The sequence below is a fragment of the Drosophila nasuta genome, chromosome X (assembly GCF_023558535.2).
Source record: "Drosophila nasuta strain 15112-1781.00 chromosome X, ASM2355853v1, whole genome shotgun sequence".
Lineage (NCBI taxonomy): Eukaryota > Metazoa > Arthropoda > Insecta > Diptera > Drosophilidae > Drosophila > Drosophila nasuta.
Window position 1 is genome coordinate 12152129 of NC_083459.1, and position 13208 is coordinate 12165336.

General features: G+C 41.0%; 3 protein-coding genes across 6 annotated transcripts in view; 2 read left to right on the plus strand and 1 right to left on the minus strand.

Moving 5' to 3' along the window:
• LOC132795892 (flotillin-2) overlaps positions 1–13208 on the minus strand; it is a 122807-nt gene that overhangs the window by 39280 nt on the left and 70319 nt on the right. The gene's annotated exons all lie outside the window — the stretch shown is intronic.
• Positions 3–5160, plus strand: LOC132795890 (glucose dehydrogenase [FAD, quinone]-like). The gene is made up of 2 exons (XM_060806832.1): positions 3–341; positions 2711–5160. The coding sequence occupies exons 1-2, from the start codon at positions 24–26 to the stop codon at positions 4262–4264; spliced, it is 1872 nt and encodes a 623-aa protein (XP_060662815.1). The 5' UTR covers positions 3–23; the 3' UTR covers positions 4265–5160.
• LOC132795889 (glucose dehydrogenase [FAD, quinone]) lies at positions 6592–10012 on the plus strand. 2 transcript variants are annotated; one of them, XM_060806830.1, is made up of 3 exons: positions 6592–7648; positions 8080–9551; positions 9603–10012. In XM_060806830.1, exons 1-2 carry the CDS (start codon positions 6676–6678, stop codon positions 8979–8981), a joined length of 1875 nt encoding a protein of 624 aa, XP_060662813.1. In that variant the 5' UTR covers positions 6592–6675; the 3' UTR covers positions 8982–9551; positions 9603–10012. The 2 variants fall into 2 exon arrangements, with proteins under 2 accessions (XP_060662813.1, XP_060662814.1); XM_060806831.1 differs by having other exon boundaries at positions 9613–10012.

Genomic DNA, 13208 nt, shown 5'->3' on the forward strand with positions numbered 1-13208 from the left:
GCTTCAATTCGCCAACGGCTCAAATGTTGGACACAACAACAAGCAACCTCACGCATGCCACACAGTGTGGCACACCGGCCATCGGCCTGTTCCAAGGCATGGTCACCATGCTGCTCCAGAGTCTACTCGCCGCCCAGTGTCGTGTGGCACCCGCCTCCCTCTGGCCACCGGATGCAGGCGATCATTTGTTGCCCCAACTGCAGCGCCAAGAGCTGGACTTTGATTTCGTTGTGATTGGCGCTGGGTCGGCAGGATCTGTGGTTGCAAGTCGCCTCAGCGAGAATCCTAATTGGCGTGTGCTCGTCCTTGAGGCTGGAGGAGATCCCCCCGTCGAATCCGAGGTAAGTTCTCCCCAAGCTCAAGGCAAAATCTCAAATGTAAACAGGAGTTGTAAGCGTCAAATGCGGAAACTTTTGTGTGTGTGGAAAACTGCTTTAAATGGGGCAACAGGTGAACCAGTTGATTAAATAGCAAACATGTAATAAAAGGTGCAAGAGGAAGAGAATATTTCCCAAATGCCGAAGTTATAAATGAAATGAAAGTGCATATTTCAAGCGTAAAGGAAGATATAAGAAATAACAGAGAAGTTAACAGTCTTCTGTTAAAGCGAAAGTTTTACATATAGTACACATCTAACAAAGTGTTTGACATCTAAGATAAGCGAGAGATATTTTCCATCACAAATAATGAATAAAAACACCTTCAATTACATAAATTGGAGCTGCCTAAAAAACAAGTAAGAAAGCTACAGTCGAGTGTACTCGACTGTGAGATACCCGGTACCCATTTTGAACAAAAGAAATATGTTTTGCGGTATTATTCTCAAAATATACCAAATATACTGCAAAATACTAAAAAAATATCAAATGGTATATTTGGTATATTGATATAGTACCGCATTCAAAATATGCCATGGACGGCTCAATATACCAGATTGTCAGCCAAAGCAAATCAGACCCCTAGTAAGTAGGCGGTAAAGTTACGTTTGTTATTCGATTTTGATTGATTTGCTGGGGCGGAAGTGGACGTGGCAAAAATTTGAAACAAACTTGATCTGCGTGCAAACATATCAAATTCTGTCGAAAAAAATTATAGCTTATAGTCTCTGAGATCCAGTGTTTCATACGAACGGACGGACAGACGGACATGGCTAGATCGTCTGGGCTGTTGACGCTAATCAAGAATATATATACTCTATAGGGTCGGAGATGCCTCGTTCTACCTGTTACATACATTTCTTGCCGGCACAAAGTTATAATACCCTTCTACCCGGGTATAAATATATAAATATATATATATATATAACTTATATATATATTGTTTTTTGGTTTTAAGCAGCTGCACAAATATTAAACAAAACACCTTCAATTAAATAAATTACAGCTGCTTAAAAAAAAAATAAATAAATATTTATATGTATATATATATATATCATTTGCTTTAGCTTATCCCGCGTAGCATTTTATTATATTGGATGAAGTTGTTTTTTACTTTATGTAGTTTTAGGCAAACAAAAGTAAGAAAGTATGTAATGATTGAGTATTCACAGTCCGCTCCATGCAGCAATTCACAATTATTAATATTTTCGCTTTCCTTAATATTCTTGTTCAAGCAATGCAGTAATCACCGGTGAACTTGCTTCTTTTCAAGCGTAAAGGAAGAAATAGGAAATAACAGTGTAGTTAACAGTCTTCTGTTAAAGCGAAGCGTTAATAGAGGGAAATTAACAGTTAACAAAATTAACATATCATAAGTCGTTTTATTTGATATAACAGCGTAGTGTAAATATGATTGAAGATAGCAAACATAATAATTTATATTAATAGTGAAACCATAAAAGCTTAAAAACTCAATAACAGTTCGCTGTTAACGAAGTTATCTCTATCTAGTTGAAATATAAAATACCGTAAAGCGGGAAAAAAGGACGAAAAAGAACCATTTAAAAATTCTTAATTACTATTTAAACAAAAATCCACTGTTAACTTTAACAGTGTTCTGTTAAAGCGCAGCGTCGACAGAGGTATTAAAATTGATATGACAGCGTACTGTAATTAAACTTAATAATTTATATTAAAGGTGTAACCTTAAAAGCTTAATAGCTCGATGTAAAATCTGATAACAATAACAAAGCTATCTCTCATGTAGTTGAACTTTACATGTTTTCGTCTGCATATTGCTTAATTTTACAATATGGATAAGCTTAATTTCTTCATAGACAAAAATCTCATTATATTGGATGAAGTTGTTTTTTACTTCATGTAGTTTTAGGCAAAAAAAAGTAAGAAAGTATGTAATGATTGAGTTTTCACAGTCTTCCCCATGCAGCAATTCACAATTATTAATATTTTCGCTTTCCTTAATATTCTTGATCGAGCAATGTAATCACCGGTGAACTTGCTTCTATGCGAGATACAATAAACAAAGTTCTTACACGGTTACAAAAGCTAAAGGTGTTTTGAGTGGGAATTTATGAGCATGATCAAATTTTGTTAATAATGGAAGAATAACAAGAATGTCAAAATCGACTTATGACTGATGATGTAGACCAAGATATTTACAGCAGATATAGAAAATGCCACCAAGGTATATAGCTAGGCCCCGTAGTTCATTAGACAGAAGTACCTTTAATTAATTATGATGTCGAGAGTTAAATAGATCCGGGTGAAAAATCCAGTAAACTGAACGTTCCGGGTGTTTTTTTCTCTACCAGATTCCCGCACTCTCCACTGGCCTGCAGCACACAAACTTCATGTGGAACTACTACACGGAGCCGAGTTCTCGCTCCTGCCTGGGCATGAAGCAGGGACGCTGTTACTGGCCACGCGGTCGCATGATTGGCGGCTCCGGCGGCGTCAATATGATGCTCTACCTGCGCGGCAATCGTCGCGATTTTGACGACTGGTCCGACATGGGCAACACGGGCTGGAGCTACGACGAGGTGCTCGCCTACTATGAGAAGTCGGTGCGTGCCGTCGGCAATGCCACACATCCTCAGGGCTACGTGCAACTGAGTTACTTCGAGACGCCACAAGGCCCGCCCTTTTCCATGATCTACGAGGGAGCTCAGCAGCTGGGTGTGCCGCAGGTCCGCGAGTTCGCCGAGTGCAGCTTCGTGGGCTATACCCATGTACCAGTGACAGCGCAGCACGGAGAACGTGCCTCCACTGGCAAGGAGTACTTGGGACGTGTATCGCAACGAGGTAATCTGAAGGTGATCAAACATGCGCTGGTCAAGCAGCTGCACTTCGATGCGACAGCACAACGTGTGGAGGCTGTGAGCTTTGAGCGCAACGGACACACCTATCGCGTGGGCGTGGCCAAAGAGGCGGTGCTCTCGGCGGGCGCTATTGATTCACCTGCGCTGCTGCTGCGTTCGGGAATTGGGCCAGGCCAAGAGCTAGAGCAGCTGCAGTTACGGGTGCTGAGGGATTTGCCGGGCGTGGGCAAGAATCTTCAGGATCATGTCTTAGTTCCGATCTTCATGCAGCTGCAGGTGAACGAGCCGCAGTCCGAAAAGGAGATACTCGACAGCATCTACGAATATTTGTTGAGTCGCAAAGGTTCGTTGGCCAACCATGGCACCGGCTCAATTGTGGGCTTCATCAACACAAACAGCAGCAGCGATCAACGCTATCCGGACGTTGAGCTGCTTCATCAGTTCATACCACGTGGCCGTCACGATGTGCTTGCCATGTTTTTGGGTGGTATCAGCATCCAGGAGCAGTATGTACAGCATCTGCAGCAGCTACTGATCGACTCCGATCTGCTCTGCACCTTTGTAGTGCTCTTGCATCCCCAGTCCAAGGGCGAGTTGCGTCTGCGCCAAGAAAACCCCAAACAAGCCCCGCTTCTCTTCAGCAACTATCTGTCCCATGCCGATGATATTGCAACGATATTGCGTGGCATACGCTACCAGGAGCAACTGCTCGACACTGCCGCCTACAAGGCATCCGGTGCCCAACTCACGCACATACCCATTGAGGAGTGCGATGCAGGGTATGAGTATCGATCCAATGACTATTGGCGCTGCTATGCGAAGTACTTTTCAATGACGTGCTACCATCAGTCGGGCACCCTCAAGATGTCACCGGCCAGCGATCCGGAGGCCTGTGTCAGTCCCCGCCTTCAGCTGCACGGTGTCGACAATCTGCGTGTGGCCGATGCCAGCATTATGCCTAATATCGTCAGTGCCAATACGAATGCCGCTACCATCATGATCGGTGAAAGGGCGGCGGACTTTATTGCCAAGGACTGGGCTGCCTGACACACCCATGACTACGTCTAATTGTTTACCAAACAGAAATCTCTAATATTTATAATTCGAAAGTGTCGATAGGATTCTTAAACCAACAGCCAGACACTCAGATAGATATAAAAGCAAATAAATAATGACTAGAAAATAAATGCGTTAGGGAATTCAATTAACTTCAAACCCAAATTGTACAATTCAATATGCATTTGTATCCCAAAATTTGTTGTGGTAAATTTCCATTATTAAATTACACTAATTCAAACGAAAATATCTTAAGTATTTAGCAAGTTTCAGCAAGTCAAAAATTACTTGATTCTTAATACTTTCGCAATGCATTTTTTTGGATAAACAAACTTCTCCCAAGTTGAGAGTATTTTCATTTGTTTCTTGCGTTGCAAATGCAAATTTGATACGTTCAGTCACGTTGACTCATTGAATTCGTTGATGAAATGCACTTCAAAAGTTCTTGACACTTGCATTCGAATTTGCTTTGGAAATGGCAAGAAACTTGAAATCAAATTTAAAACTATGCGAAACTAAAGCCCTTGCTTCAAAGCAACTCAGCAATCGACTGATTATAATCGACTTTGAAACATCTTTCCTTGGGCTTTAAGTTATTATAATTCGCCACAATCAAGAGACATGTATTGTAAAGCTCACTTAATCCTTATGAAACCCATAATTAGTACTTACAATGAGTGCAGGGCTTAAATGCAACTTAAAAACTAAGTAGCTGTTATTGACGTTTTGGCAAGATAATCGCTGTTATCACGAAACCTTATCATATCAATTATTGCGGCGCAGAGAACAAGCTTGTGATTTATTGTTAATGGAGACCTCCATAGAGCGCTGTTAACAAGCGTTAGCCTTTAATTCTATTTTTGCATTCAATCCATAAAATTATATAATTATTTGCTTTGTATTTAGCATTTTGTTTTCTTTCTTCGAACTAAAAATCTCTTAACTAAAATGTATTTAAATGTTTATTTCAAATATGAAACAATTTTATTTCTGTTGATAACAATTTTGTTTTTAGAATATTTAATGCTCAAGCCATTATTAAAGTCATAAAAAAACTTTTTTTTTTCTTTTTTGTTGATTACATTTGGCAAATGATTTTGAGTAGCGTAAGAGGAAGGAACATTTGAGCATAGAGTAAACAATCTGGTATATTTTATATTTATGTTGGCACATAATGGTATATAGATATACCGAAATTAGTATATTTTAGTATTTTTGGTATATTAATTTGATACATTTAAAAAAAATAACACATGGTTTGCTTGCATTTAAAATGTGTAGTGGGTATCTCAAAGTCGAGCACACTCGACTGCTTTCTTACATATTTTAAGACGAACTTTGGAGCATAATATTGAGAATAATTCAAACAAATAATTGAACCACACATAATTTTATGCAATAAGAACACTTTAGTGTTAAAAATACTTTTTAAAATTATTCCCATCTTACAACCAGCCTTAAAATGTCAATTAATTTATTAAAATATTGACAGGGAAAGGGAACCGCATTTTAATGGAAGTGTCATCGATACAAATGCTAAAACTGTTTACTCAAAACTAATAACATCATAGTTTATCAAGAATTGAAGACACCCTAAAGTAGTTAGGGTATTGTGTGCTATGTGGCAGCCGCACCCAGCAGCGCACTTTGGAAACAGGTTGACAATAAGTTAATTGAAAATGCTGGCGTCGGAGAGCTGCCTTGCCTCGGCCTAATCGCAACGATGATGATGGTGATGGTGGTGATGGCTGGCATAAAGATATCGCAACGAGTGCGAACGGGAACGAGTAATCATAGTTCCAGGTGGTTTGGCTTATCAAACTAGCTGTGCATGTTTGTAGTTGGAAACTTATCGGAGTCCACAGCTCAATGAATGGATAGATAGATGGATGGATGGATGGATGGATGGGCTGGCAGGGCAGACGGAATGGCGGGCGCTGGCATTGCTCCATAGCGCTTGTGGCCAATAAAAAAGCAAAACAAAACAACAGCCATTTGAGGAGCGGGGCCTTATCAGAGAAGGTGTTCGATGTGTGAGCGGTGTCACCTTAGGCTGCTGTGGCTGCACCCGCTCTTCAATGTCACATCTAATCGCTCTGGGTGATAAAGGCGCGTCCGTCCGGCCCGCAACGAGAGCGAGAACGAGAACGAGAGAGTAGAGGAACTACACCGAACTACACACACGGTGTCCGATTCTCATACTCGGGCTTCGCCTTCGTTTGCTATTTGCAATGCAAATGGCGCAGGTGATTTACGGCAACGCGTGCGGCATGCGAATGCGACACTCGACTCGGCCGTACAAATGCCGGCTGCCGGTTGTGTCCGCCGGACAGTAGCTCGCGGGCAACGGCAGTGTCCAGAAGTCAAGCGCGAAACACACACACACACACACTCGTTAAATCATGGAATTCCTGAGCGCACAGTGTGCGGCCAGATCGGCGGGTCCGGCAAACACATTAATGTCGCTGTTGCTCTCCACACTGATCGCCAAGTACTGCGATCTCAGCGGACAGCAACAGTGGCCAGCGGATCAGGGCGATTGGCTGGACAAATCGGGCGGCTTCAACGAACCCTACGACTTCATTGTGATCGGTGCCGGCAGCTCCGGAGCTGTGGTCGCTGGCCGGCTGGCAGAGCAGGCAAACTGGCGAGTGTTGTTGCTGGAAGCGGGCGGCGATCCGCCAATTGAAACGGAATTCGTTGCCTGGCACATGGCCACACAGTTCTCCAAGTGGGACTGGCAGTATCACACCGAACCGAATGGACGCGCCTGCATGGCCATGGAGGGCGGCAGTTGCCACTGGCCACGCGGCAAAATGCTTGGCGGCACCAATGGCATGAATGCAATGATCTATGCTCGTGGCACCCGCTTCGACTTTGACGATTGGCAGCAGCGCGGCAATCCCGGCTGGGGCTACGACGATGTGTTACATCATTTCCGCAAGGCCGAGGATCTGCGCTCCACACGTCCCGACTACAAGGCCGGTGATCATGGCGTTGGTGGTCCCATGGGCCTCAACAACTATGTGTCGGACAACGAGTTCCGCAGCACCATCCGCGCCGGTATGCTGGAGATGGGCTACGGCAGTGCACCGGACTTTACCGAAGGCTCGTTTGTCGGCCAAATGGATATCCTGGGCACCCAGGATGGCGGACGTCGCATCACCACCGCCCACTCGCATCTGCGCAAGGACACACCGAATCTGCACATTGTGCGCCATGCGCACGTCAAGCGCGTGAATCTCGACGGACAGCAGCGGGCGGAAAGCGTCACATTTGTGCATCGCGAGGGCAAGGAGTACACGGTGCGTGCCAGTAAGGAGATTGTCCTGTCGGCGGGCGCCATTGGATCGCCACAGATTCTTATGCTTTCGGGTAAGTGAATGTCACCAGGGGACAAAACGTAATCGGAGCCTCTTTAAGCTCTAATCTGCACCGGAATCGTAGAAGTGCGATAAGATACGACATAGAGCATAAAACAAAAACCCCCGAAGTAGAGTAAAGTTTTGTAGTACAGTTGGGAGTTCTGTGTGGATCTCTGAATTTTCCGCTATACTATAATAGTAGATAACGGCGAACAATACTCTTGAACAGGGCACCACGATGCCTTGAACCTTGCGCTCCAAACTTAAGATTAAGATTAATGGAGAGTCAAAATGCCATTATTATGGCATAAATATTCGACTTATTTAAGGGGTTTACTTAGCAGTTTTTGTCCCCTTTATGCTGCGGTTATTTTCCTAACCGAAATTCAAGAAACTCAGCATATCTTCAATTAATAGAATGATTTTCTCCCCACACGACAGGCGTTGGACCAGCGGAGCACCTGAAGAGCATCGGAGTACCCGTTAAACTCGATCTGCCCGTGGGCCGCAACCTCAAGGATCACGCCAGTCTGCCAGTGATCTTCCAGATCGACAAGTCAACGGCCCGCAAACCCACCGAGGAAGAACTGGTCGATGCCATGTTCAATCTCTTGATGGGTAGATACAGCAAATTGCTGCATCACGAGGCGACCGCATTGACCGGCTTCATCAACACAACGTCGCTGCACGGCCCCAATCCCGATATCCAGACAACGAACTTCTTCAGTCTGATGCAGAGTCCCGAGCTGAAGGGCTATGTGGCTGCCACCGGTTTCAATGAGCGTGTGGCCAAGAGCATACTGTCGGCGAATCAGAATACAAACACCTACATCACGTACCTGCTGCATCTGAAGCCCTTCTCGGCGGGTCGCATCGAGTTGCAGAGCAACAACTACTTGGATGCGCCGCTCCTCGATCCCGGCTACATGACAGATGAACGCGATGTCGACACGTACATTCGTGCCCTTAACATCTACAAACGTCTACCCGAGACGAAGGCGTTCGGCGAACGCGAAGCTGCACTCCACAAGGTCGATCTGGAGGCCTGCAACGATCTGGAGTATCAGTCGGATGATTACTGGCGTTGCTACATTCGTCACATGACCACCACCGTATACCATCCGGTGGGCACAGCTCGCATGGGACCCGCCAGCGATCCGACTGCAGTCGTTGATGCCCGTCTGCGTGTCCATGGCGCGAAGGGATTGCGTGTCATTGATGCCAGTATCATGCCCGATATTGTGGGCGCCAATACGAATGCTGCTTGCATTATGATTGGCGAAAAGGGGGCCGATATGATCAAGGAGGATTATCTGGGCACCAATCAGCACACCGAACTCTAAGCTAATAGTCTTATATGTATATCTTTTTTTTCAATTTTTTTCTAATTTTTTTTTATGGAATAAACCAAGTAAGATTCGGTAACAAGTTTTTACAAATAATTTTGTCACAAGCAAGCAGCGCTTGGTTTCAATACTCGCTGCAAGCAGTGCGTTCAGCTTTTCAACAAGCAGTGCACTGCATTGAAAGCTGCTTAGTACAATTACTTCAAAACCACTGCGGATCGTTTTGGCACAGTGACTCTCAAAACGTCAGCCCAGTGACTTTTCAACCATACCAGTTTCTTAGTTCAATGCTTTTAAAGCTGAAGCACATGAATTCAAACATTTCGACAACTCAAGGAGTAATTGATTGCAAATTTTTAGAGTTTATTTTAACATAGATTTTTTACTGGTCCAAGTAGGCTATGAAAATTTCATTTTTCGACCTGCCTGGAGCAGCATGAGAACAGAGCTCATTTCATTTCAGCTTTCGGCAAAACAACATCTAAATTCCGAAAAAAAAAACAAAATTCCAAATTTTTAGTTTTTCTTTTTTTTCCACAAAAACATGCTCATTTTTATGTTTATTTGGTAAGATTTTAAAATTATTTAAAGGGATTAAATAAAAAGGCTTACTTTCAGTTGAAATTAGAAAATGGGTTGTTCGAGGCGAATAACTTTTGTTCGCTCTCGCCAATGATCAAGAATTCTACAGTACACTGCCCCCATCGATAACCTCAAGGATTCTTCGAGTAGTAGATGCTGATACTACAAACACTGATATGACTGCCGCAGATTAACAAAATGGAAAATGGAACACTATTTTGATGCCTTTTTACCATTCAAATTTGAGAGAAGCATGGTCCAAGTAAAATCTTGTGTTTGCTTCTTCCTCGCATAATGCCAAACACTGCCTTTGTTTAGCTTGTTACTAATTATTATAAATACCGCGACCGTTCTTGCACATGAAGTCCATCGTCAACATACTAGACACAATAAGCAATGTACGAAATAAAAAAAATACAAAAAAATTCATAATTGTTTTGTCTAAATATTATTAAAGCTGACGAAAATGATGGGTTGGACCATAATACAAGATTTATAGTAGACAATTATCTAAATCTCATGGATTTTAAGTGTGGCAAATTGGGTCTGGTGCAGGCTGAGGTTGAAATTAAGGCTTTACCTAATGATTGATAGCTTTCACTTTTCAATTAAGTGGCAAATTATTTTTGTTGGCTCATTGTTATGCCGCAATTGGCGCACAGCCCGACATACGAAGACATTGGAACGGTATTCATTGGCGCCCCAAAACTGTTTGGCATGCATACAAACCGATGGCAATTAATAGTTGGATCGCAACAAGTGCTGTTGCTGTTGCTATTGCTGTGACTGTGACTGTGGCTCGTGCTCCACAAGTGTCGGCGATCAAAGATGCGCTGCACCCACGCACAAAGCAATGGCAACGACAGAGGGCGGAACTTCAATATATCATATAATATTAGTTTGAATTTGTCAACAATTTGACAGACTAAATTGTAGCAACTTGCAGCCTACTGTGATTACAAAAATATATACTCAAATATGCTCTTATACAAGTTACTTCAAATTGAAAAGAAGGAATTGAAAAACCTTGCTATCTGTATTCTATGTCCTGACATCTAAAACTATTTATCATAAGAGCTTAAGCTAAGCGTCCACAATTTGTAAATAACATAATTAAAATACAAGTAAAAAAGCTACATAAAACAAATGCAAAATAATGCGGTATCATTCTTAAAATATATACTAAATTAATATGCCACAAAAATCGACCACAATTTGTAAGTAACATAATTAAAACAACATGAATGCCATAGTGTATTCGACTATAAAATATCCGCTTCGTATTTATGTAATAAAAAAACAAAACCGTGCGGTATTATTCTGAAAATACACCAAATTAATATACCGCAAAAATACTAAAATATACCTAAGGTCATACTTGGTATATCAATTTAGCACTGCATTCGAAAGTAACACTTACTGCCATCAGGGGTAAGCTGGTATATTTTGTATACCATATTAGACCCGATTACCGGTATATTTTGTACTCTATGGTATACAAAATATACCAGATTGTCAGCCAAAACAGCTTACTTGTCATACAAAAGAATTTCCTGAACAACTTTGACAACTTTATTGCGATAATAACCAAATGTTATCATTTATTATATTTATTTATTAATTCTATTAAATCTAGTATTAAATACTAAATTATAAATCTTGAAGGTATTATTGTCTGTGCCCAAAACTCTAGCTTCATAACTAAATTCACATTAAATAGTGGATCATATTTAAAAACTTTGATTGCACCTTTTTGCCAAACTCAATTGAACTGCAAATTAAAACGTAAATCACACTTTACTTTATCGCCGTAACGAATTCGAGAATTACTCACGCTTGTTGCTAAACTAATTAATGAAAACATATCATTGAAATGATCAATTCGAGGCGTTTACGACGCCGTTTAACACACACAGCTCAATTTAAAAAAGAGCAGTGCACAGAGATTGCGATTGAGTTTGTGTTCGGGTCGATCCCACGTTGCCTCCGAAATGGAGCAATTAACAGGCACGTAATGCGGAATGACTTGGAGAAATAAGGTATGACAGCAGTAAAGTAATAGTGTACTTGGCCCTAAAGATTAACATAGATGGGCGGAGAGAAAGAGAGTAACGAAATCAAGCCGGGATGGATGTGCGCAATAAATCCATCAGAGATGCGTTACGCAGATTTGACAGTAAATTACGAGCGAACGGCGCTACGATGACGCGCACAAACACAAATCTTTTTGAAAAGTATTTAGGCAACAGATTAGATGAACAGATGTCAGCTAACAGCTACCAACAGCCAACTACCAACAACCAACTGCCAACTACAAACTACTGGCAACAGTAAGAAGCCAGTTACGAACTACCTAAAACCCAAAAAGCGTCATGTGTGTGTGGCAACCTCAATACACTCACACACACACACACACACACATTTATCCATAGAGAGCAAGTACAGTGGAGCTAGCTTAAAAATGGAACAGCATCAATGGGAGCTCTGTCTCTTTAACGATTGACAAACTGATACAGTGATTGATTGAAATAAAATAAACTATGAACTTGATGAGTCCATCTGTTGAATCGATGATTGATGAACTTACTTAATTGGTTATTATTAATCGTAGAATTACATTTTAAGATTAATTAAGGCATATTAATGACTAACACACTAACTAAATAATTAGCTTGCTCACAAATTCAAGCTTGGTTATCTATTTATCAATTTTCGAATTACAATTTCAAATTAATTTAATTCCTTGATTTACGTTCCAATAGTTTGCAATGAAAATATACTAAAGAAACTTTATTGGACGTAAACTGATATTTTAATATTAAATATTCGATTGCTAAGTTTACTTTCCGTCTGATAAATGTTGTAAAGTTTGTTCAGTTAATAAAATAAGTGGATGATTGGCTGCCTAATAAATTAATCAGCTGCTGAAATGAAAATGAGATGAGTGCTGACTTATAAACTATAAAATTGTTAAGTTAACTCTCTCATTAATCGATGGATGGACTTATTGCTGAACTCACAAATACATTGACACATTTGCTGCCTTATTAATTAACCTGACCCTCGAACTCGATTAAAGAATTTTGTGCTGAATTCTCAAATGAGTGAAATGTTAAATTTGCTGACTTATTAAATTAATTTGCTGCTCAACAACTAGTTTAATCACTGATGCTTCAAACGGATCAATTGTTAATATAACTTTCTAACTGTTTGATGGATAGATTATTGTTGTACTCACAAATTAATTGACATATTTGCTGACTTATTCGCAAACTCAGAATAGTTGAGGGTCAATCGATAAAAGAATGTAGTGTTGAGTGTCAAATGAATGAATTGTTAACTTATTAACGCAATAAATTACTGTCTTATTAATGCTTAACTGAATTTAAGATGGATTATTTGATGGGTTTGTGTTAAAGGCGCTTCACTCAACATTTTTGGAGATCGAATGCTCAATCGACTTTTAGATCTATTGGTGGAATAAATTGTTCAGTTTACTACCTTCATAACTTGCTGTTCAGAAATCCACTTAATAAATGTTTGTTGTTTATTTTACTCACTAATCGATATATGAATTTATAATAGAATTATTTAAACTTTCAATGCGTGCTTCTTAGCGACGCTTCACTGTCTGATCTCTGT